The sequence below is a fragment of the Mustelus asterias genome, chromosome 3 (genome assembly GCF_964213995.1).
Source record: "Mustelus asterias chromosome 3, sMusAst1.hap1.1, whole genome shotgun sequence".
Taxonomy (NCBI): domain Eukaryota; kingdom Metazoa; phylum Chordata; class Chondrichthyes; order Carcharhiniformes; family Triakidae; genus Mustelus; species Mustelus asterias.
In genome coordinates this window covers 76,853,249-76,879,391 of record NC_135803.1, presented here as the reverse complement: position 1 = coordinate 76,879,391, position 26,143 = coordinate 76,853,249, and the positions used below count along the sequence as shown (strand labels likewise).

Sequence of the window (26,143 nt, the reverse complement as noted above, 5' to 3'; positions counted from 1 at the left end):
GACAGAGTACAGGAATGAGATAGAGAATCTGGTGAACTGGCACGGCAACAATAATCTCTCCCTCAATGTCAACAAAATGAAGGAATTAGTCATCAACTTCAGGAAGCGTAACGGAGAACATGCCCCACTCTACATCAATGGGGACGAAGGAGAAATGATCGAGAGCTTCAGGTTTTTAGTTGGCCAGATTACCAACAATCTGTCCTGGTCCCCCCATGCTGACACTATAGTTAAGAAAGCCCACCAACACCTCTACTTTCTCAGAAAACTTTGGAAATTTGGCATGTTAGCTATGACTCTCACCAACTTTTACAGATGCACCATAGAAAGCATTCTTTCTGGTTGTATCACAGCTTGGTATGGCTTCTGCTCTGCCCAAGACCGCCAGAAATTACAAAAGGTAGTGAATGTAGCCCAATCCATCACGCAAACCAGCCTCCCATCCATTGACTCTGTCTGCACTTCTCGCTGCCTTGGCAAAGCAGCCAGCATAATTAAGGACCCCCCCACACCCTGGATATTCTCTCTTCCACCTTCCGTCAGGAAAAAGATACAAAAGTCTGAGGTCACATACCAACCGACTCAAGAACAGGTTCTTCCCTGCTGCCATCAGACTTTTGAATGGACTTAGCTTGCATTAAGTTGATCTTTCTCTACACCCTAGCTATGACTGTAACACTACATTCTGCACTCTCTCGTGTCTTTCTCTATGAACAGTATGCTTTGTCTGTATAGCGAGCAAGAAACAATACTTTTCACTATATACTAATACATGTGACATTAATAAATCAAATCAGTGCTGTTAGGGAGGGAATTCCAGGATTTTGACCCAGCGACACTGAAGGAATGGTGATAAATTTCCAAGTCAGGATGGTGAGTGACTTGGAGGGGAACCTCCAGGTGGTAATGTTCTCATGTCTGCTGCCCCTGTCCTTTCCAGATGGTAGAGGCTGGGGGTTTGGAAGGTGCTAATGAAGGAGTCTTGGTGAGTTGCTGCAGTGCATCTTGTAGATTGTACACACTGCTGCCACTGGGCATCAGTGGTGGAGGGAGTGAATGTTTGTAGAAGGTGCGCCAATCAAGTGGGCTACTTTGTCCTGGATGGCTAGAATCATAGATTCATTAATATTCTTGAGTGTTGTTGGATCTACACTCATCCAGGCAAATACATTCATCACGTTCCTGACTTGCGTCTTGTGGGGAGTCAGAAGGTTCTCTTTCGAACAGAGGATGTTGAAGGCCGATTGGTCAGAGATGTTTTAAAATCAAGTGTGTGTGTGTGTGTGTGCATGTGTGTGTTGGAGGGAGGCGGGGTTACATGTAACACTGCATTGTTCTTTAGTGGACCACATGGCATTCACACCTCTGATCCATGTGAAGAGACTGATAGAATTGAGCTCCTTCTCTCCATCAGAAAGATGGACATGATTCAAGTCTTCACATCTCTGAGGGGAATGGGGAATATGAAATTAAGCAGGTTACCTCATGATCATTATTGGAGGACGAGTGAGTATGAACAAATGTAAAATCTTCCAACAGAATGACAAAATTTGAGTTGCTTCAGAATTACAGATCTGTGCAATAGATTCCATGCAAATATAATTAAACCAGCTGTCAAAAGCTCCCCTGAGGAACAGTTGAGTAAATATCTGGCTAAGATCAGAATCTCAGATGATATAGGTGCAGATGCTACAATATTGTTCTGTCAACGGTGACTTCAGATGTGTGGTTTAATGTACCTGGTGTCCCTGGCTTCTGTCATGTTGGCCTTGTGTGGTCAATACCAGTCCAAAACCCCAGCCAGTTAACCCTGGCATAGGATAGGGATGCGAGGAGCCAGCGGAATGGGACACTATCACTCCATGTTTGTGGTGGGTGCTGTCTTCAAGTGTCTTAAGTGGGAGCTGTGCCGGTTCATGTCTGGGGCCAGAGAAAATTGATTAACAGAAAACATACACTTGAGCAGCTTGGCATTCAGAGGGGAATGTTCCATATTTTCCTTTCCAATATTGACCTTTGTTTTCTTTTCTCTTTCTCTCCCGGAAGATCACATGTAGGGAGTAGGTTTGATGGTGTCAGTGGGTTGGACAGAAGGCGATGTGTACGTGTTGCCCATCCGTTTCATACGTTTGTATGTAAAAGTGGTTTTAATCTGCAGCTGAAGTCAATCAGTAGCACAGCCGTTGAACCTAAGGCTGAGAAAAGTGTTGCTGAATCTCCCCGAAGCGAACGTTAATACCACTGAAGCCCATGTTTTCTTTAAACTTGGATATTTGTGTTGGGCCATCTGCAATCCAGCAAATTCATTCTGAGATCACAGTAGTGTTCAGTCATTCTGTATTTGACTATACAAGTCTGGTAACAGATCAATGCTCACTGTGCTTGTTTAACCCTGGGTGTTGACTCAGAGAAAAGTAAGCAAACTGTAGAAGTTACTGCAAAGCTGGAAGCTCAATCTAGGAGCATGGAGCAGACATTTTAAAGCAATGTGTTACAAAACTAGTGTTTCTCTTCATAGATCTGAGAAAATGTGCAATCATCTCCAGTGTGTGAAACTGATGAATCAGAAACCAGCAGCGGCAGTATCCTCTCGAGCTCGTGATTGAAAGAAACTTTGACGCTTTCTATTACTGAGTCATGTGGGCGATGGATCTATGAATGCAAGATTTCCTTCCTCCTGGATGCCATTTTTCACATGGTTACATTCCACACAGTCAGAGCAAAGTTTGCCAAGTGCATCATGTGATTGAACTAATTGGATCAAGCTGCATCTGTTGAGTCAGAGAAATATGACCATCTCCTCTATACAGAGGAACTGACAGGCTCACCTGCTTTTGAATACTTGGGTGTCCTGATCATGCAAAATCCCAAAGAGATTGGGCAATCCTGGTGTCTGTCTCAATACACAAACATGTCTCCTTAAATTTGACTCCATGTCAAGGACAGAAGTTGCATTCTTGTGTGGACCTAAGATAACCTGTAAGTGGCTACATCAATTATGGGTAGGGTACTAGACTTGTAACTCAAAGGTTGTAAAGACATAATCCCACTCAGGACCACTTATAAAGGTGATTAAAAACTAGTGATCTGGACTCTAGCAGAAAATGCCTATGAAAATTCTTGAGTAAAGTAAGTCTGACTTAAATATGACTCCAATCTCACGTGATGTTGTTGAGTCTTAGTGCCCTCAAGGCAACCAAAATGAGTAATAAAACGATATTAAAACAAAAATTAAATAGCGTTCCTCTCTAATAAATACCAGAAAATTTATTTTTAAGAACATTCTCTCCACCCTCCCATTTTACTTTGTTTCTCCGCTCTTAACATGTTTGTTCATGGGATGTGAGGTTTGCTGGCTAGACCAGCATTTATTGCCTGTCCCTAGTTTCCCCTTGAGAAGGTGGTGGTGAGCCACTACTGTCCATAAGGTGTAGATACACCCACAGCGCTTTTAGGGAGGGAGTTCCAGGATTTTGGCTCAACGACAGGGGAGGAATGGCAATATATTTCCAAGTCAGGGTGGTGAGTGACTTGGAGGGGAACTTCCAAATGGTAATGTTCTCTAGTGTCTGCTGCCCTTGTCTTTCCAGATGGTAGAGGTTGGGAGTTTGTAAGGTGCTAATGAAGGCGCCTTGGTGAGTTGCTGCAGTGCATTTTGTAGATTACACACACTGCTGCCACTGTGCATCAGTGGTGGAGGGAGTGAGTAATTGTGGAACGGGTGCCAATCAAGTGGGCTGCTTTGTCCTGGGTGGCTAGAATCATAGATTCGTTAAGATTCTTGAGTGTTGTTGGAGTGTTATTGACTGTCCCTAGTTGCCCCTTGAGAAGGTGGTGGTGAGCCGCTGCTGCCCATGAGGTGTAGGTACACCCACAGTGCTTTTAGGAAGGGAGTTCAGGATTTTGACTCAACGGTAGTGAAGGAATCTGATATATGTCCAAGTCAGAATGGTGAGTGGCTTGGAGGGGAACCTCTAGGTCCTGGTGTTCCCATGTACCAGCTGCATTTGTCCTTCTAGATGTTGTGGGTTTGGATGGTGCTGTCAAAGCAGTCTTGGTGAGTTGTATAGGAACAGGGATAGGTTAGTCAACTTCTCAAACGTCTTCTGCCTCTCAGTTAGATTATGGAAGAACTGTATCCCAATGCCATTTACCCTTTGTTTCATGTCCTGATTTTTAAAAAAATTCATTCGTGGAACATAAACATCGCTGGCTGGCCAGCATTTGTTGTCCATCCCTAGTTTCCCTTGAAACTGAATGGCTTGCAAGGCCATTTCAGAGGGTAGTTGAGAGTCAACCACAATACTGTGGCTCTGGAGTCGCATGTAGTCCAGACCAGGTAAAGACGGCAGATTTCCTTCCCTAAAGGACACTAGTGAACCAGATGGGTTTTTTTCGACAATCGACAAATGGTTTCATGGTCATCAGTAGATTCTTAATTCCAGATTTTTATTTATTGAATTCAAATTTCACCAGTTGCCGTGGTGGGATTCAAAGAACAAAGAATAAAGAAAATTACAGCACAGGAACAGGCCCTGCTTGGAAGATTTGGCGAGGAATAGGTGTTTGGCGATGGGGCACTAGATTTGCAAGGGCTAAGGCTTTGGAAGAGTGGGTGGTGATGGCAAATTTAAAAGAGATCACCCTTTGAACTTTCAAAACTCTCAGAAATCAAGTTGATTGAACTTGTCCTCAAAAGATAACATTTTAAGCCCTGTTATTGTTCTTATTGGATGTGTGTTGCATCCCCTCCCAAGGGTACATTGTTAGCTGCCCTGGGCTATCTCACCCTCTGTGCAAGGTAGCCAGACATGAGGCAGATTACCAACTTGAGCTTCTTTAGTGAAAAACTGAGGAATGTTTGGAATATTCTATAACAAAAGCTAGCAGGTGGAAAACATGGCCTTAACTTAGTTATATGCACATAATGGGGAGGTTTGGGGAAAAGAGGGATAGGATTCCATGGGAAAGTAGGATGTGAACGATGAGATTCAATGTGGGTCAAGATGTTCTGAGGATGGGATTCAATGGGGGAGTTGGGGTGTAGGAAGAATAGGATTCAGTGGTATTAGTGGGATGAGACGTGCAGGGTAGTTTTTTTTAAGTTTATTTATTAGTGTCACAAGTAGGCTTACTTTAACACTGCAATGAAGTTACTGTGACTTGTTGCCATACTCCGGCGCCTGCTCGGGTACGCTGAGGGAGAATTTAGTATGGCCAGTGTACCTAACCAGCACATCTTTTGGATTGTGGGAGGAAACCAGAGCACTCGACTACACGGGAAGAATGTGCAGACTCAACACAGGCAGTGACTCAAGCCGGGAATCGAACCCAGGTCCGTGATGCTGTGGAGCAGCAGTGCTAACCACTGTGCCGCCCCAGTAGTAGAGCTGCTAAAAGCTATTTAAAATATATAAATGTACAATCCTCTATCAAACAGACAAAGGAAAAATAGTAAAATGCAATGTGTATGGTGTGACTTAACTTGTGCAAATGAAGTGGCTTTGTGTTTTCAATCCCAGATAATTCAGCATTGTTTACATCACCACAGAAGACATTTTGAGTGGCTTTTCATTCCAGTGCTGGTCGGCACTGTGAAAGAGACAACCTTTAGCTTTGTAGCAAGGTTCCAGTCACCGAGTCAGATGATTCAGGGTTCGAACCCTGTTCCAGGCTGTCACGATAAATGGAGAGTGGAATTCCTGCTCACTGTATGGGCTTGCGGGAGCCCAAAAACCCTTCCACCATATTGGACCTAACGTCCCTAATGGCAAGTGTAAACGTGGATATGGCTGTGATGTTGAAGCTTGTCAGGCCACTAATCAGCCTCCAGTGTTTTATACAAATCTCCAAGGGAAAAGCTTTTAAGATCGGAAAGCAGCAGCAGCGGCTGCACTCGAGTAATACTTTTAAATATTTAATGAAGTAATGTGTTTGTTTGAATGCTGGCTTTGTATCACACCTTGAGTCATCCTCGACTGCCCTTCTTCTTCGGTATGAGAGGTCCATTAGTTTTGGCTTCTGGTTATCTTTCACAAACCTAAAATGGTTTGGGGTTAAATTAAAATCCATTCTCAGACAAGAGCACTGAGCTTCACAGAGACAAATATAATCCACAGTTTCTGCTTAATTGCAAAACCATGTCTTGAGTATTTTTGCAATGCATTGACTCTTCCTGACTCAATTATTCACCCACAAAGCATTTAAATCGTTGAAGGAAGCCTAATGATTTCATTCCTGAATGCATGTTCAACTGACTGATTTCAAGAAAGTCCGATTTAGGGGCACTCTATCTCATTTCTGTAACTACAGGCTAAAAAGTTGGAAAAAGTCCAGCAGAGGTTCCAACACCCAGAATAATTGGTTTTGAAGATACCTCTCCCAGTAACTCCTCTCTCTCATTTCTGACGTGTGCCAGTGTGGTTAACGAGAAAACGTTGGCCCCCGTTGTATGAAACAAAGGTGACACTGCCTCAAAAACTGGGAAAGTGAATAAACAACCCTGATTTAGTCCTCAGGCCATCAGGAGACAAAATGTTGGACTGAGTGCAGTGGTCCAATTGCAGTTCTGCCTGTGATTCCTTCAATGTGATAAAAACAGAAGCTGTTTTTCATAAAGCACATAATAAAACATCAAAACATTCCCAAAGTACTTTACAGCCAATAAGGTAATGTTTCAGCGTTTATAATGGGTGTTGTTGGTGTGGAAACCATGTGCTTGCTTTATTCAGAGGACAGTAAAAAAAACTTGCAAAAGGCGAGAAACCAAGGCATTCAATTAAACCAAAAAAGCCCACTTAGCATGTGCCACTCCAAATTCATACCAGTTATATACAGGGCTTCTTCACTAAGATAATCAGTGACTAAATTGAATCAGGTTGATGACACTTCCCAAAATCAGTGCTGACTTTGATATCGGATTGTCATAAATCCTACATATCAGATTTTCATGTATCTTACATAGAAGAATCATAGAATCATAGAAACCCTACAGTGCAGAAGGAGGCCATTCAGCCCATCGAGCCTGCACCGACCACAATTTACGAATTGGATTGTCGTGTATCCTACATATCGGATTGTCGTGTATCCTACACGTCGGATTGTCGTGTATCCCACATATCGGATTGTTGTGTATCCCACATATCGGATTGTTGTGTATCCTACATATCGGATTGTCGTGTATTCCACGTATCAGATTGCCGTGTATCCCACATATCGGATTGTCGTGTATCCCACGTATCGGATTGTCGTGTATCCTACATATCGGATTGTCGTGTATCCCACATATCGGATTGTCGTGTATCCCACATATCGGATTGTTGTGTATCCCACATATCGGATTGTCGTGTATCCTACATATTGGATTGTCGTGTATCCCACATATTGTCGTGTACCCCACATATCGGATTGTCGTGTATCCCACATATCGGATTGTCGTGTATCCCACCCCATATCGGATTGTCGTGTATCCCACATATCGGATTGTCGTGTATTCTACATATCGGATTGTCATGTATCCCTCATATCGGATTGCCGTGTATCCCACATATCGGATTGTTGTGTATCCCACATATCGGATTGTCGTGTATCCTACATATCGGATTGTCGTGTATCCCACATATCGGATTGTCGTGTATCCTACATATCGGATTGTTGTGTATCCCACATATCGGATTGTTGTGTATCCCACGTATCGGATTGTCGTGTATCCTACATATTGGATTGTCGTGTATCCCACATATTGTCGTGTACCCCACATATCGGATTGTCGTGTATCCCACATATCGGATTGTCGTGTATCCCACCCCATATCAGATTGTCGTGTATCCCACATATCGGATTGTCGTGTATTCTACATATCGGATTGTCATGTATCCCTCATATCGGATTGTTGTGTATCCCACATATCGGATTGTCGTGTATCCCACATATCGGATTGTCGTGTATTCTACATATCGGATTGTCGTGTATCCCTCATATCGGATTGTCGTGTATCCCACATATCGGATTGTTGTGTATCCCACATATCGGATTGTCGTGTATTCTACATATCGGATTGTCGTGTATCCCTCATATCGGATTGTTGTGTATCCCACATATCGGATTGTCGTGTATTCTACATATCGGATTGTCGTGTATCCCTCATATCGGATTGTCGTGTATCCCTCATATCGGATTGTCGTGTATCCCTCATATTGGATTGTCGTGTATCCTACATAATGGATTGTCGTGTATCCCATATATCAGATTGTCCTGTATCCTACATATCGGATTGTTGTGTATCCTACATATCGGATTGTCGTGTATCCTACATATCGGATTGTCGTGTATCCTACATAATGGATTGTTGTGTATCCTACATAATGGATCGTCGTGTATCCTACATAACAGATTGTCATGTACCATACATATCGGATTGTCGTCTACCTGACATAATGGATTGTTGTGTAGCCTATATATTGGATTCAAGTCCCAATTCAAGCAGTTGAGTGCATTATCTAGGCTGTTGTTTAAGGCCAGTAAGGTAGATATGCTGCAATTGTCAGAGGTGGTTCCTTTAAGCTGAGCCTGCACCTGTCCTAGTGCTACTTGGAGACGAGTTAAATATTGCTTTAGTCAACATTCCTCCCTCGTTCAAACGCAGTAAATGTAGCTCAGCTGGTCATTCTTCTGATTGGGCTTTGAAGGATGTTGCTGACACAGAACAGGTGGCATTTTGCAGATCACTTAGGATCGGGGATGAGGAGAAGTGTCTCCATTCTGTGAGTTGTGAATGTTTGGAATTCTCTGCTGCAGGAAGATGTTTGTTCGATCAATTAGTATATTGAAGTCTCTTGGAAGTGAGCATTATGGCGAATGGCAAGGAAATTGGAGTTGAGGCAGACAGAATGACAAAGCAGGTTCGATGGGTCCTAAAGTCTAATCTTACTGTTTCTTATGTTCTTATTAATCCTTCCCTGACTTCACACTCAAGGGAGGAGCCTCAATGTTGGATGAAGAAATAAGTCATTTTTGAAATGTTATTATTTATCTTTATTATCTACTGTCATCTAGAATCTCAATATCTTGTTCTTGTTTCTAGCTACACAAACAGGGTGGTTGGGAACGGACTGAAAGAACAGGCAAACAACCCAGAAGTGAAAGTCCGAGGACCTGACTCGTTGGTGAAGAAAGTCATTGACAAGCTCCTGTCTGTTGACACGGTAAGATCCTCAGGCCCGCATCTTGTTTACAGGCTATATTGAATTAGAATCCAGTAAATCAGCCACATGATTGAGCTGACAAGATCAGGCAAAGATATTCAACCGGTCACAGTGTTCTCAGCATTTTTATGATGATGACTTTTTGATCTTTGTAAACCAAATCTCTTCTTCTCTAAGGAAACCTCCAGTGACTAATCGATGCCCAATGACTTTTCACTGCTGCTGGAGTTGTCTCCACACCCCGCTGTCCCACCTGGCAGATCCTGAGTGATCATCTGAGAGCCAAAAAAATCCTCAAATGGTGGCACAGGGATTAGCACTGCTGCCTCACAGCGCCAGGGATCTGGGTTCAATTCCATGTTCAATTCTGTGTGGAGTTCGCACGTTAGTTAGTTTATCTATTAGTGTCACAAGTAGACTTACATTAATACTGCAATGACGTTACTGTGAAAATCCCCTAGCCGCCACACTCTGGCGCCTGTTCAGGTACACCGAGGGAGAATATAGCATGGCCAACGCACCTAACCAGCACATCTTTCGGACTGTGGGAGGAAACTCGAGCACCCGGAGGAAACCCACGCTGACACAGGGAGAATGTGCAAACTCCGCACAGACAGTGACTCAAACTGGGAATTGAACCTGGATCCCTGGCGCTGTGAGACAGCAGTGCTAACCACTGTGCCACTGCGTCGCCCCATTCTCCCTGTATCTGCGTGGAATTTCTCCAGGTGCTCCAATGTTTTTTCCCACAGTCCAAAGATATGCAGATTCGGTGGATTGGTCATGCTAAAATTGCTCTTTAGTGTCCCAAGATGTATAGATTAAGGGGATTAGCAGGGTAATTGTGTGGGGTTACAAGGATATAGGCGGGGAAGAGGGCCTCAGTAAGATGCTCTGTCAGAGAGTCAGTGCAGACTCTCCCATTCTGCCCGCCACGGCAATCAGAGCGGGCAAGGTGTGGATCGTGGAAAGATCTGTTGACCTCGGGTGAGATTTTCCAGTTTCGGGGCGAGTGTGGCCAGAAAATTCCATCCACTGTGTCTCTGTCACTCCCTCTTTGTCAGTTCACTCTCTATCTCTCTGCCTCTCCATCCCACCAAATTCTTTAATTCTGTATTTCAAAATTCATTATCTCTGGATCTTGGTGATATCTCTCTCTCTCTCTCCTCCTATCTTTGCGAGTTCTCGCTTTCTGTCTCTGTCAACTTTCTGTTTCTGTCCCCCAAGACTCTCTTTTCTATCTTTGTGAGTTCTCTCTTTCCATTCTTGTGAGTTTTGTTTCTGTTCCTCTATTTCTGAGAGCCATCTGTATATTTCTCTGTCTCTGCTTATCTCTTTCACTCCACCCCAGCCATGTATCCTTGGCTCGCTGTTTGACTCTCTCATTCTTTCTTTCTTGCTTTCTCCCTCTCTCATCATCTCTGGTGTGTCGCACTCCCTCTCTTTCAGTTTTGCTCTATCCTTCTCCTGCCTCTCTCACTCTCTTGTTTCCCTGCTTTTCTGATCTTATTCTGGGTTTGCATATGGACAGGCTTTATGTACAATGCAGGTTGCTGTAGATCAGGCAGCATTCTGGGTCATGTATTCATGTGACAAACATTCAGTCGAGGACACACAGATACATTTGGGTTCATTGGTCACAACTCGAGAATGTTCGGAAGAGATTCCCACACATCTAACTTAACTTTTTTCCTACACACACAGCCTCCCAATCGCTAATTTGTCATAAATAACTCCTTCATAACATTGCAGCCTGTCCCACAGTAAACATATCGTGGCTTTGTTTTCAAGGATGTTGGAGCAACCTTTAAACTGGGACTATTGACAATATAAGCATGAGATGGCCATGTGTGCGACACATGATGCTCTGTCTTGTACACAATCCTCCTCTACCAGTCATCAGCTGAGCTCCAAAAGTGGTGCAGAGTTGCTCCAAATTTTCTTAATATTGCCTTGCTATTCTGATGATGCGACCATACGTCCACTGCGTGTGAACCCCTTTTCTGTCAAGGGGTCAGCCAAGGCAAGTTACAATTTGTCCGTAAATTCCAATTCCTGATGCCATTTGACAAGAGCAGGATCAGACTGGGCTGTGATGTTCCCAAGATTGAATAGCTTACACTGTCCAAGGCGCACATGGGAACAACAACTCAAGGTGCCAGGAGAAAACTAGAGGACAATGCTCTGTGTCACTCAGGGCGGCACGGTAGCACAGTGGTTAGGGCGGCACGGTAGCACAGTGGTTAGCACTGCTGCTTCACAGCTCCAGGGACCTGGGTTCAATTCCCGGCTTGGGTCACTGTCTGTGTGGAGTTTGCACATTCTCCTCGTGTCTGCGTGGGTTTCCTCCGGGTGCTCCGGTTTCCTCCCACAGTCCAAAGATGTGTGGGTTAGGTTGATTGGCCATGTTAAAATTGCCCCTTAGTGTCCTGGGATGCATAGATTAGAGGGATTAGCGGATAGAATATGTAGGGATGTGGGGGTAGGGCCTGGGTGGGATTGTGGTCGGTGCAGACTCGATGGGCCGAATGGCCTCTTTCTGTACTGTACGGTTTCTATGATTTCTATGATGATATCAAAGATATTTGGAGGCTGATAAGGAAGAAAACCTTGGTGTTATGCTGCATTTGTCACATCTTCAGGACGTCTCAAACGCTTTGCTACCAATGAATTCTTTTGAGGAAGAGTCACTGCTACTGTTACCAACATTGCAACAGTGAATTTGCAAACAAACAAGTCTTATAAACACAAAATGAGATAAATGATCAGTTAATGGCTTTCTCTACATCCACGGTGCAGCAGCAAGAGAAACGAGGTGGAATCTAGTTTCATTGGGTCACCTACCCTCACCCCTCATGAACTTTAATGAGGAAGGAGGGGGATTCCCAGGCTCACTTTCTGCAGCAAGCCTTTTACTGCCCAGTGGAGGAGTGCCAGAACCTAACCCAAGGGTCTGCCAGCTTCCAGGTTCTGGTTGAAGATGAAGAAGAGCCAGCATGCAGTTCCTGACCCAGTTTTCCCTCATGTTCAGGTCAGTCACGGCAAAGGTCTGTAATAGCGAGTGAGCCCGTTGAGGAAAATCTCCCTGATGTGCTCAAACCCCAAAGAGGGCCTTCAACCTTCTGATGGTAGGCTGAGCCTTCAACCCACTAACACTGGAGTGGACCTTGAACCTTCTGACTTGGACAAGATGCAACAACGGAGACAAGCTGATATAAAGTTACCTTTTAGCTGCATCTAAACGGGAGCCAACACCATTGATGGCTTGTTCGTTCCATGTTTGTCTGATGCTTTACTCAAGGTGGTGGTTCTCACCTGAACACACTTCCACCCTGCCAACCACCCACAGCTGCATCGCCTAAGTGACTTCTCAGATGTGTGAGCTCAGACATTGGGAGTCAGATCATAAGAATTAAGAGTGATAGTAGGCCATTCAGCCCCTCGAGCTTGCTCCACAGTCAATCAGATTATGGCTGCTATGATGTGGCCTTAACCCCAACTTCCTGCCTGCCCTCGCTCATAACCCTCGACTCCTTTATCAATCAAAAATCTAACTTAGTGTTGAATAAATCAATGACCCAATATTATAGGAAACCTTGGGGCACAGTGGTAGTGTCCATATCTCTGGACTAGAAGCTCCAGGTTCAAATCCAATGCCAGGACATGTTGGCTACAGAAGGAGCATTCATAAAGGGATCCAACAGGCTGATAATCAGCTGAGGGATACTTCCACCACTTCCCCACTATTCCACAAAGGAGAGTTGTGCCAGGAAAATGACCCAACCTCCACTGAGGAGAAGAGAATTCCAAAGACTCTCTGAGAGAAGAAATTATTTTTCATCTCATTGGAGACCCCTTATTTTGAAACTTTGCCCCTCATTCAAGATTCCCTCACTGGGAGAAACATCTGCTTAATGTCTACCTTGTCAGGCCCCCTCTGAATCTTATGTTTCAACAAGATCACCTCTCATTCCTCTCCAATTCTTGAGAGTTTAAATCCTGTTTCCTCCCTCCAGCATGGGTGGCACGGTGGCACAGTTGTTAGCACTGCTGTCTCACAGCGCCAGGGACCCAGGTTTGATTCCGGCCTCGGGTCACTGTCTGTGTGGAGTTTGCACCTTCTCCCCGTGTCTGCGTGGTTTTCCTCCGGGTGCTCCGGTTTCCTTCCACAGTCCAAAGCTGTGCGGGTTAGGTTGATTGGCCATGCTAAAATTGACCCTAGTGTCGGGGATTAGCAGGGGAAATGTGTGGGGTTACGGGAATAGGGCCGGGGTGGGATTGTGGTCAGTGCAGACTCGATGAGCCGAATGGTCTCCTTCTGTACTGTAGGGATTCTATAATTCATGTCCAGGAAGAGGACAGCACTGGGAATTAGGAACCTTGGCTAATTTTCCATTTTGTCCTTTACCCCTCACCTTCCTGTCACCTTTATGATGTAGGGCACTGAGTCAGATTGGAGGGTTCCATCTGCCATCCTGGCTGAGTTCCGATAACCTAGCACCCAAGAATGAACCTAGCATACTCCTGACTTTGTCTCTGCTACAGTCAAGAACCGATTACTTGAGATTTTTTTGAAGCTATGAAAGATTTTAACACAGTATAACCTCTTCTGTCCCAGTTGTTCTTGCAGTCACAGAACAGTGCAGCACAGAAAGATGCCATTTGGCTCATTAAGTCTGCATTACCTCTTTCAGAGTATAACCCAGTAAGTCCTACTATTGTCGTCTTTCCCCATCCCTGCATTGTTTTCCTTAAGGTATTTATCTAATTCACATTGAAGGTTATATCGAATCTGTATCCATCAGCCGGCAGTGCATTCCAAATCCTAACCACTCATTGTGTTAAATTCTTGTCAAACATCTTTTTGTAAAGCGTTTTTGATTTCCATTTCAATCTTCTTTCCTTTAAAACAAAAAACATTAAATAAGCACCCTGCAAAGGAATGAAAGCGGCACACGATAGACAATAGCTGTGTTTTATACATTACTGCAGGGCTATCCAGCAATAATGAGTCCCTGTCTCATGATTCATGCAGCAAAGGACATGAATATGCAAATATTTCCTCTCCTGAAAAGATGTGGAAGGGTTTTAAGTGCAATTCTGTCTGATATCCATCGTCCCCTGAAGATATGCTTGGTTTGATATTTATAACTAATTGATAATGTGTCAGTTTGGTAATCTGTTGTGATGTTATGTTGTGATGCAGACACAAGGTCAACCATTTTTTTTCTTATCAGTTGAACTGCAATTGAACAGGGCGTTTCAGGAAAGGAAAGGGCCAGGCAAGGGGCATAAAATTCATTTAAAGCAACTGTCCCGACATGAGAACGCAGACTGTAAGGATTTCCTAGTCTCACCAATCAAATCCCTCCCCATTGTATAGAGTTGTAAAGAACCCAATGCTCTCCTTTCATTCCTATTGTGTAGTGTTTCAATAGACTAAGCCCTTTCCCATTCACTCCTATTGTATAGGATTCCATTGGGCTGAACCTGTCTCACTATGAATGAATATGGTGAATGATACTGGACTAACAACCATGAGTTCAAATCCCAGCACTGCAATTTGTGGACCTAGAAATTGGACCGCAAAGCAGGTATAAGGAGAATTTTGGGGGTTAACCTGCCAAACCCCAAGAGCGTCGGACACTCAGTGCCATTGGTTGCAGTGCAATAGACATATCCTCAGGAGCCTACTAAAACAGGCCCTATAGGCTCCTACAATAGGGCCTGTATATCAAACACAAACCAGAGGAAATGAGGCCTGCTGTCTTCAGGGTGATGTGGTCTGCAAGTCACATGACCAGTTGTCCTTAAAGAGGCTGCTGGAGGTGGCCATCAAAAAGATAAGTTTTAGAAAAAACACTTTATCAAATGTTGAGCTGGCCAATGCTGGAGGACACTTCCTGCCTGCACATTAAACGCACAAACCACTGCCGGCCGCTTCTCATTCTTCCCTGTGTATAGTCACCCCACCATCACCACCAGCACCCAAATTCAGCTGAGGCCCTCAGCTGGTATCCCGACTGTCACAACTTCACTCCCCTTCTCCCATCCCCCTTCTACTATTGCCAAAGCTCAGTGGCATTATACTCATGATGCCAGTGGACCAGGTTGTTGAGATCCAGCCTCTGACCTCATGTGCATGCCCCGTTTGCACGATTCAGGTACAATCCAACTTCTAGGCTGAAAACACTTAACTGTGTGGCTTTGGAATAGAAATTCAATTGCAAGTTCAATCAATAATGTGGCCAAACAGTGAAACTGTTGTAAATAAAGCTGCAAATTCATGAATTGGGAAAGAGAGAATAACAACAGTGAGATTCTCATTAAACCCTACAGGTGCATTAAAATCAAAGCAAAATACTGGAAACCTGAAATAAAAACAAATTCAAGAATCAACAAACTAGAGGAACAGAGCTCGTCTTCCGATTAGGCAGCTTACAACCTTCGAGACTTAGTTCTACAATTTGAAACCATGAACTCTCTCCTCCATCTTGTTTATCTTTTCTTCACCTTCCCAACCCCCCCCCCCCCCCCCCCCCCAAGGCCAGCCTATCATTGGTTCTTCTGTTTTGCTTTCAGAGAGTGCGAACCTTTGTTTTACTATTAACACATTCTGCCAACATGACTGCTTCCAAAGGAAAACACTTCAATGTTAACTCTGTTCTCAAAACTCTCTGTTTTAATTCCACAGGTGCACTATTGCCCCTCAGCTGGTGCTACCCACATCCCAAGAATACATTTTTAAAAAACACAATTTAGCATCTAAGCTTGACTAAAATTCTTTCCATGACCTGTTATTGGATGCCTCAAATGTAAGTGGTGGTGTTGTGGTATTGTCACTGGACGAGTAATCCAGAGAGCCAGGGTAATGCTCTGGGCGATAGGGTTCAAATCTCAGATAAACGCAAAATAGTGCAGATGCTGGAATCTGAAACAAAAACAGAAAAGTGCTGGAAAATCTCAGCAGTCTGACAGGGTCATCTAGATGCAACATTGGCTCTACGCTCTCTCCACAGATGCTGTCAGATCTGCTGAGATTTTCCAGCATTTTTCTGTGTTTGGGTTCGAATCTCACCGTGGCAGATGGTGAAATTTGAATTCAATAAAAATCTGGAATTAAAAAGTCTAATGATGTCCATGAAACCATTGCAGATTGTTGTTAAAAACCCATTTAGTTCGCTAACGTTCTTTAGGGAAAGAAATATGCCATTCTTAACTGGTCTGGCCTGCATGTGACTCCAGACCCACAGCAATGTGGTTGGCTCTTAAAATGCCCTCTGAAATGACCAAGCAGGGCAATTAGGGATCGGCAATAAATGCTGACCCAGCTAGCGACATCCACATCCCATGAATTCATTCTCATTGGAGAGACTTCCAGTAGACCCTTGTTTTTTTTAATTCAGTAAGAAGTCTCACAACACCAGGTTAAAGTCCAACAAGTTTATTTGGTAGCACAAGCAACAAGCTTTCAGAGTGCTGCTCCTTCATCAGGTGAGTGGGAGTTCTGTTCACAAACAGGGGATATAAAGACACAAACTCAATTTACAAAATAATGGTTGGAATGCGAGTCTTTACAGGTAATCAAGTCTTAAAGGTACAGACAATGTGAGTGGAGAGAGAGTTAAGCACAGGTTAAAGAGATGTGTATTGTCTGCAGCCAGGACAGTTAGTGAGATTTTGCAAGCTCAGGCAAATCGTGGGAGTTACAGATAGTGTGACATGAATTCAATATCCTGGTTGAGGCCGTCCTCATGTGTGCGGAACTTGGCTATCAGTTTCTGCTCAGCGATTCTGCGTCGTCATGTGGCGTGAAGGCCGCCTTGGAGAACGCTTACCCGAAGATCAGAGGCTGAATGCCCGTGACTGCTGAAGTGTTCCCCAACCGGAAGAGAACACTCCTGCCTGGTGGTTGTCGAGCGGTGACATTCATCCACTGTCGTAGCGTGTGCATGGTCTCCCCAATGTACCATGCCTCGGGACATCCTTTCCTGCAGCGTATCAGGTAGACAACGTTGGCCGAGTTGCAAGAGTATGTACCGTGTACCTGGTGGATGGTGTTCTCACGTGAGATGATCCGGCATGTCTTGCAGAGGTTGCTGTGGCAGGGTTGTGTGGTGTTGTGGTTACTGTTCTCCTGAAGGCTGGGTAGTTTGCTGTGGACAATGGTCTGTTTGAGGTTGTGTGGTTGTTTGAAGGCAAGAAGTGGGGGTGTGGGGATGGCCTTGGCGAGATGTTCGTCTTCATCAATGACATGTTGAAGGCTCCGGAGAAGATATCGTAGTTTATCCACTCCGGGGAAGTACTGGATGACGAAGACTACTCTGTCTGCCATGTCCCGTGTTTGTCTTCTGAGGAGGTCGGTGCGGTTTTTCACTGTGGCGCATCGGAACTGTCGATCGATGAGTCGAGCGCCGTATCCTGTTCTTATGAGGGCATCTTTCAGCGTCTGGAGGTGTCTGTTGCGATCCTCCTCATCTGACCAGATCCTGTATATCCGGAGGGCTTGTCCATAGAGATGGCTTCTTTAACGTGTTTAAGGTGGAAGCTGGAGAAGTGGAGCATCGTGTGGTTATCCGTGGGTTTGCGGTACAGTGAAGTGCTGAGGTGACTGTCCTTTATGAAGATACGTGTGTCCAAGAATGCAACCGATTCTGGAGAGTAATCCATGGTGAGTCTGATGGTGGGGTGGAACCTGTTGATGTCATCATGTAGTTGACATATAGTTCATTCATGGGATATGGACATCGCCGGCTGGATCAGCATTTATTGGCCATGGAGGGCATTTAAGGGTCAACCACATTGCTGTGGATTTGGAATCATGCTCAAAATCCCCAGGAAAATCTCCAATACATTCCCATTGTACAGAACTCTAATGGATCACATGCACTTCCGTGGAAATCAGATTTGGATGAGCTGAGACTGATCCTGTTCACTCTCGGTTGATAAGTTGAGGATTTAATGGCATTGTTTCTGGGGCCAGTTCATGTTTACTTATTGCTTCATTAGTATGGAAGACAACCTCAAGAGGAGGTTGCAGAGAAATACCGTGATGTGACAGTTGGTACTGAAACTGCATGGAGCAGACATGCTTCAACATTGAACTCGATGGATGGATTGGTGGAGGTGATGGGGTGGATTGGTGGGGACTTTGGTTCTTCCTGCTTCCATTCCAATCAAGTCTGTGGCGGGAAAGCTCATGTATGACCCTCTTACCCTGAAGAGGTAGGTACGGGTCTCACTCAAAGACATCGGGAATGGCGGGGGAGGCTTGCTGAGAACCAACTTCTACTCTTGATGCTGGTTCCCCCGTCCCTCATCCTCCATGACCCCCATTCCTGCAATCCCCCTCCCACCATCACTCAGCAAATGGCCTATGTCCCTCAGCAAAGCTGGACCTTGGATGGGTGCATTACAGGTAGCATTATCTGTTGGTGCTATTAAGCAATAAAGAGTTGTGGCCTCTGATTTGTTGGCAACTCTGCACGCATGACTTATGCCCTGGGATCCCTGATCCTAGGAAATGCCTGCCACTGCCCTGTTCGATACCTGGTTGGTACTTAATGTGGCAGGTCTTCCCAAACAGAGGTGACGCAGGGTCTCAGCAGTTTTCCAGCCAATGGGAGGGCCCTCTGTCATCTACATTAAATGCTGCCCTATATCACTCTCCGATACATTCTCATCAAAAATAGATATCTACAGGGCTCCATAGGGAGCCTAAAAGTCACGGAGATGGAGAGTGATATTCTTTGATGTCTGAAAAAGTGAGTCGCAGAGTTGGCCAAGAATCAGCTCTCGATTGAGCAGCGGCATTTCAGGAGTTAAATTGTTCCACATTCCACCCAAGTTCCTCCTGACCAAATTCTAACCATTTCTGAGCGATGGTTGAGGAACTAGATTGACAATGGGCCATACTCACCTCAAGTACAAACGTTGGAGCCTGAATACAAGTCCAAGGCCTAGAGCGACAGAGCACTAACCTGCTGCACCACCCAACCATCCCAGTAAAGTCCATCTTTAACAGCAAGCACTGGGGTAGAGGTAGTGAGGTATTGTCCAACTGGTGTGATGGAGCGAAGCCTCTTCTCTCCTTTGTATCTGAGAAAAGGTATTTTCATTCTGCTATTTCGGACCTTACCATCATTAAGAAACAGAAGCAATCGCAATAGAATCTGCAGCAGAATTGATTTACATTATTCATTGTCACCTTTTAAATAATGAATCAAAAGGAGATTGGACATTTTAGTTGCATTCAAAATATAAGAAAACATTGGTCAAAAATTAATTAGAGTTGACTCCTGTCAACAGCTCTGGCTGAATGAGATCTGTGTGTTTTATTAATATATTCATGATGCATTATAAATATTTAGATTTCAACACAAGCATGCAATCTATTTGCCTGGCCTTTCAATTTGAAGGAACAATGATGAAGAGGCTGCGACATACTTTGGAGGAACAGCTGCGTAAATGCACAGCTGGAATTTCCTGGGGATGATGGGTGGCACTTTATTGAAGAAGATTCGGCGTCCTGCACCCAAATGAGTATGGAGCAGGAGGGGCAATCAGACTGGGCTAAAGTACTCCCTTCTGATTTGCCCAGTTATGACACTGAAAGCCTCTTATTGCTTTGAATGAAGAGAGCGGTCTTATATTTCTTACAAGCGTTGGTAATGAGAGGTAAGCTGTAAGTGGCAGCAGATCATTCACTGGCACAAAATGATAAGACTCACACCTCTGAGTCTGGCCGGAGCGGGGGTCACACTGGCCAGGGTGGGTCATGTTGCACAGACAGCCTTGGCTTCATTTTCCCTAAAGTGTTGGTGTTAATGATCAGTGGCAGTTCAAAGAAGAGTTGGGATGTTCTTGCTGGTATTTATCCCTCAACTAACATCAGATTATCTGGCCATTCCTCACCCGTGGCCGTGGCAGCTTAATGCCCAGCCTGATTCTTGCCAGATGGCCAAACACTCGCAATCTGGCAGGGAGCAATAAGGACTCTGCCCCTGGCTGATTTCTTTTCCCTAGCTTTGCCCCATTGTGGAACAACTGTCAACTACACAACTGAGATTAACTCTGTGCACAGAGCATGGTTCTGTCCTCAGAATTTTCTGAGCTGCCTCACTTGAAGCCATCAGGGAACCTTATGCTTTAAAAATAAAGTCTTGCATTTCTAATGCCTCAAAGTGCTTTACAGCCAATGAAATGTGGTTACTGTTGTATGCCGAAAACTCCCAAACTGGTCTGCGGCTCAGATTATCCAGTGTTGCTGCAGTGAATGGAGTGTTGACTGAGCGCCAGATTCTCCATTCCTGCTGGCAGTGAGGCGGTCTGGACAAGATTGAGATTCCCGCCCATAATGTACGAAACACAGCAGCCAATTGGCACAGAACAAAAACAGCAACCTAATAATCATCAGATAATCTGTTTTCATGATGTTGATTAAGAGCCAGAACACCAGAGACAATTTCCCAGAGTCGTCTTCAAATAAAGCCATGGGACTTTTCATATCCCGCCTGAGAGAACAGAGGGGGCTTTGGTTTAATCTCCCATCTGAAAGACTGTTCCTCCGCCAATGCAGCATTTCCTCATCACCACCCTGTCAGCTATGAATTGTTCTCAAGTCCTGGAGTGTCATTTGAACCCGAAATCTTGTGACTCAAGATGTGAGAATGTGACCAACTTTGGGCTGAATTTCAAAACCACATGTGTGAGAACAAAGATTGAATGAGTTTGGATCTCCTCAGTGTTAGTAAATGTTCCCCTGCTGTAAAATATGTGTGAGGGGACGAACTGGTATGACTGTGATCGTGACATGGTCGAATTACCCGCAAGCACACTCTGTCCAAGCTTGCACACTTTGAAGTTTCCACTCAGGCTGGAGAGAGCTGGGCTCGAGCCTGTGGGATTGTAACCCATGCAAGTACAGATGCACGTGCAAGTCTGAACTCAGTTGCGATGCCTCTCACGGTGGAATGTTCCACTGACAAGAGCCAAGGAAACCCACCCATGGGTACCTTGGCAGCAAGAGGCAGCATGAAGTTGGGAGCAGAGGGAAAATGTTTGAGGGAAAGGGAGTGTGGTGGGAGCTAGAGCAGAATCTTGTTATGCAACAACATATTTGTATAGTGCCTTTAAAATGATGAAAGACATCCAAGGTGCTTTACAGGAGCCTTGTAAAGCAATATCAGCACACTGGCAAACTGAGTCATTTAAGTTAAGTTTATTTATTGGTGTCACAAGTAGGCTTATATTAATACTGCAATGAAGTTATTGTGAAAATCCCCTAGTCGCCACACTCCGGCACCAGTTCAGATACACTGGGGGGGAATTTTGCCATGGCTACTGCACCTAACCAGCATGTCTTTTGGACTGTGGGAGGAAACCAGAGCACCCAGAGGAAACCCGAGTCAGCAGTACTAACCACCGTGCCGCCCCACGTAAAGCAATATCAGGTCAGGTGACCAAAAGCTGGGGCAAAGATGTCAGATTTAAGGAGTTTCTGGAGGGAGAAATATAAGCTCGAGAGGTTGGGTGGTGTAGGGAGGGAATTCCAGAGCTAAACACTGGTTAAATATTCGACAATTCAGAATAGTGGCCTTTACAATGGCTAAATTATCAGATGAGGCAGAGGTCCAGAAATGGGCCCTCTTAAACGGTGCATGATAAAACATCTCATAATCTATTAATTTTTCTTTTGAAAGCTTCTCAGGGCAGTTGGATAGTGATTAAAATGTTGTCAACACTCCCTAGCGCCTCAGTTAGAAGTAAATGATGAATTGTACTCAGTAATTGTTCTGTTTTCTAATTCCATTCTCCAAAGGGACTCATCTGTTATTGATATAAGTTATGTGCAAGCACACCACCCAGCTTAGTTGTCTGAGTGGGCTACAATGCGATAAAATGAGAGTCTGTGTATTAGTTTCTGCCATTATAGTGCTCAAGTACATGACTTGTCCATTAAAGCAGTGACATATTTAAAGCCTGTTGCAAATGGATGTCCATCAGCAAGGGAATTGCTAAAATGGTTATAGATTTGTGAGGGCATCATCATATAAAATACATTTCTAGACAATAAATCTTTAGTCTGATGATTCTCATCTTTCTAAGAGCGCAGTTGCATATTGGCTTTGCTACTGGATTCGCAATCCCAGGGAATGCGAGTTCAAATGCCGCTGTGGCAGTTTTGAGAATTTGAATGCAGTTTTCAATTAAAACTTGGAAATGAGGAGCTGTTATCAACAAAAGTGAAATGAAGCTATTGTGCTGACATTGAAAACTCAACTGGTCCATAAGGAAGGGAACCTATCATTCCTGTCAGGTCTGGCCTATATGTGACTTCATTCCAAACCAACATGGCTGACTCTCATCATCCAGTTGTATTAAACTCAGAACAGCTAGCAATGGACAATAACTGCTGACCTACCCAGTGATACCCACATCCTGATCATGACTGAAACAAAGTAGGTAGAATTGAACAATTGCTGAGCTTGTGGAGCTTTTGTTTCTGTGCGAATGCAATGCCAATTCCATGTTTGTTGCCAATTAATCCAGGCGGTGCGATCTGCCTCCCTCAGTGAGACTCTCCTCTGCCTGCTACACATTAACACTGATGGGCAGAGCCAGCACTCCCTTCTGGTCACTCCTTATCGTTAATTACCAGATGGAAGGCAATGGTAAAGAAAGAACAAACTTTGCCTGTTTGGTGTGTTTTTTGCAACCTGTGGACACTCCAATAGTGCCTTGGAGTAGTGACCAATTTATTCGCAGCTAGCTCCCACAAACAGTATTCCGCTGATGAGAGAGTAATCTGTTTTTTAAGTATATTGATTGAGGGGTAAATATTAGCCAGGTCACCAGAAGAATGCCCCTCCCCAACCCTCCCCTCTCTTCCTTGAATAATGGAATGGAAATTTTGACTTCCATCTGAGAGGGAATAGACAGGATGAATGTATCTTCCAAAAGATGACAAGTGCAATGGTGCAGCACTCAATTATCAGACTAGATTATGATCTTGAATTGCAATTGACTGAGGCATTGACTGTTACCACTGGACCATAGCTGACTAGCAATGTAGGCCTGAGTTAGTGGAAGGAAGACTCGCAAATGTTTGTAGGTGGTCAGAGAAGTCCAAGCAGAGGATCTCCCTCTAATTTATGTTTCTATAATTTTGACGTCGCAGCTAATCAAACCTAGGTTTTGTTCTTGGATGTAACTCTGATATTTATCCTCAAGTCAAAGTATTTGAAATTGCCCACTGCCTCTATCTAAGTGCCTTAATTCTTGACATTTCTATTTAGTATGTTAATGTTAGTCTTTCCCTCAGTCCAAAAGACTCGCTATGTCTTTTAATTTGGCCTACCATTGTCTTTAGCTCTTCCTTAGTTCTGGCTATATGTGTGGTATCATCTGCACACCTACGATCCAATCTGCTTTGAGCTCCAATGATACAGCCACCAAAGTTACATCCAGGAATGAAATCCAGGTTGGATTAGCGATGGCGAGAGGTGTGGCCATTGTCTTAATTATCATCTAGGAGTCCCAAAGCATCAGAATGAAGCTGAAAAAGTGTTGATGCACTAATTGGTGTGGAGGGTTGCTCTTTGTGAATGCGAGAGTTGGACTCTGAAGATGAGAGAATGATAAGAGCTTTTGAAACATGGGTAATGCTCAAAATCAGTGGGATGGACAGAAAGACAAATGAGTGGATGGATCGAGTAGTTTGGGGATCGATAGGATTGCTACGTACAGTTTGTTATGGGCAGGGAAAAGATGTGGGATCATTTCTCCCTTTTCTCACTTCACAAGTGACTGCAACAAGATGGAATTTTTAGAGATGTGTTTAAATACTTTGAGTGCTGCGACTCTCAAAAACAAACACAAAAATAGGCTGTCAGGTATGTTTAAATTAAAAGGGAGGATAAACATTCCTCACAACACCCAAAAATGTACACTCACTCTCTCACACTCACTCTCACACTTCATTCTCTTTCACTCACCCACTCATTCATACACACACTCACTCATACTCACTCGCTCACACTCGCTCACACACACTCTCACTCTCACTCTCCTACTCTCACTCTCTCACTTGAGCTCTCTCATTCACACTTACACTCTCCTTCTCTCATTCTCTCTGGAGGAGACGAACATGTCCTTTAGGATATGCTGTGGAAGCTGAAGGATCTTTAACAGTTGAAGGGTCAACTAGAGAACATCCAGCGGAGGGTGGAGGAGGTGGTCCAAATGGGATTGCTCAACGGTGGCTCCCTCTTGGCTTCTCCATTCCTGAAGGGATTCCTGACAGGATACGCTGTGGGGAAGCTGCAAGCCTCTGCCATTCTGGGGGTGCTTGTGGGAATGCCCACTGGGATCTACGCAGCCAAGAATTACAACGTCCCCAATGTGGAAAATTCTCTCACTCCCACTCACTCTCTCACTCAAACTCAAACCCTTGCTCTCACTCTCTCACCGTCATTAATATTCTCTCTCTTGCACTGTCTCGCTCTCACTCTCTTGCACTGTCTTCCATTTCTTCCCCTTTCCTGAATTCTAGAATGATACAGCACTAAAGGAGGCCATTCAGCCCATTGCTCCCATGGCAAGGCTATTCACTTAATCCCATCCCCTGCTCTTTCCTTAAACCATATATCTTTTCCTCTTCAAGCAACTACCTAATTCCTCTTTAAAAGTTGCTGCAGAATCTGCTTCTAAGATGTACCCCAGATCTCAACAACAAAGTCTTCATCTTTTCTCGAGTTCTTCTGCTAATTATCTTAAATCTATCTCTCTCTGGGTTCCAAAGCTCTTGCCAGTGCAAACAGTTTCTCCTCATTCACTCTGTCAAAACCATTCACGATTTTCAACACCTCTGTCAAATTCTCACCATAGTTTCTCTGCTTCTCTCCGGATGGCATTAAGTGTTATTGATGGGCAGCAGAGTGTGGAAGGGTTGGGGAGGGGAGGTTTGGGGGTCAGTTGCACAGCTACGAGAAGCCCAGGTACCTCATCCGGGAGATCACAGGCCCAGTTAGTGAGAGTTGGTAGGTTGTATGAGCATGGTAGGCCCCCTGTGGGAAAGCTGGCAATGTGCAGCACCACTTGAAAAAGCCGACGGGATTAGACACAAGAAAATAAGTTAAAGTTCCTGAATCACGTGGGCAGTTAATCCTGATTGCTTTTAACTGGTAGGTTCAGAACAGTGAGTCTCCCTGTTTAAAATAATGCCCATGGCCATAAACTGAGATGTAAAACGGTTTTTGCTCTATAACTGCAGCGTTGTGTTAATTAATTGAATTCAGTTAATGAAAGCTCATAAAACACTGCTCAGCAAAATGACTGGGTCTTATTACCTGTATTGATACAGTCACTTCACATCCTGCCGTGAAACCACAGCATTATTAATAAGATGGACTTAACGCTGCTCCCTTTCTGCTGCCTCATTGCAAACTTTAATGAGCGGGTTTGCACTTTGTAACTGAGCTGATGGAGGTTCTTCCAAGGTTCAAGTAGGAGCCCTTCAGAAGTAATGTATTAACCTGCGAGGCATTGAAATTCCTGCCAGCTTTGCAAATGAAGTGAGTGTATTTATTAATGTTTCAACGATTAATGCTGCTGCTGCTCAGATCTCGCCTTTCCCTACTCTTTGCTGATTTAGCTAATCTTTCCTCGTGCAGTCACGTAGCCTGCTCTGATCGTTCTGTGTCCCTGGCTTGGCTGGGAAGGAGGAAATCAACTGGGATTCCTTCCTCAGACTGCTGTCCAGTGACCTCTACGGGAATGTGCAAGTGAACGGAGACCTAGTTGAATAGCTGCTCCTATTTGGAAGGAGGTAACAGAGGGACTGTACTTCAACATGAGCCAGTTCCTTCAGGACAAGTGGCTCTTATGAATGAGTTAAACACCCCTCCCTTCTCTGTTACACCAAGACTGTGACTTCCTCA

At 44.4% G+C, this 26,143-nt stretch overlaps 1 protein-coding gene across 2 annotated transcripts in view; it reads left to right on the top strand.

The window, feature by feature from the left end:
* The window catches only part of LOC144491433 (glypican-5-like), a 594,817-nt gene that overhangs the window by 375,760 nt on the left and 192,914 nt on the right, over positions 1-26,143 (top strand). For both annotated transcript variants that reach the window (XM_078209247.1, XM_078209248.1), the window contains one exon: positions 9,083-9,203. In XM_078209247.1, coding sequence (XP_078065373.1) covers positions 9,083-9,203 — 121 coding nt within the window. The remainder of the gene's footprint in view (positions 1-9,082; positions 9,204-26,143) is intronic.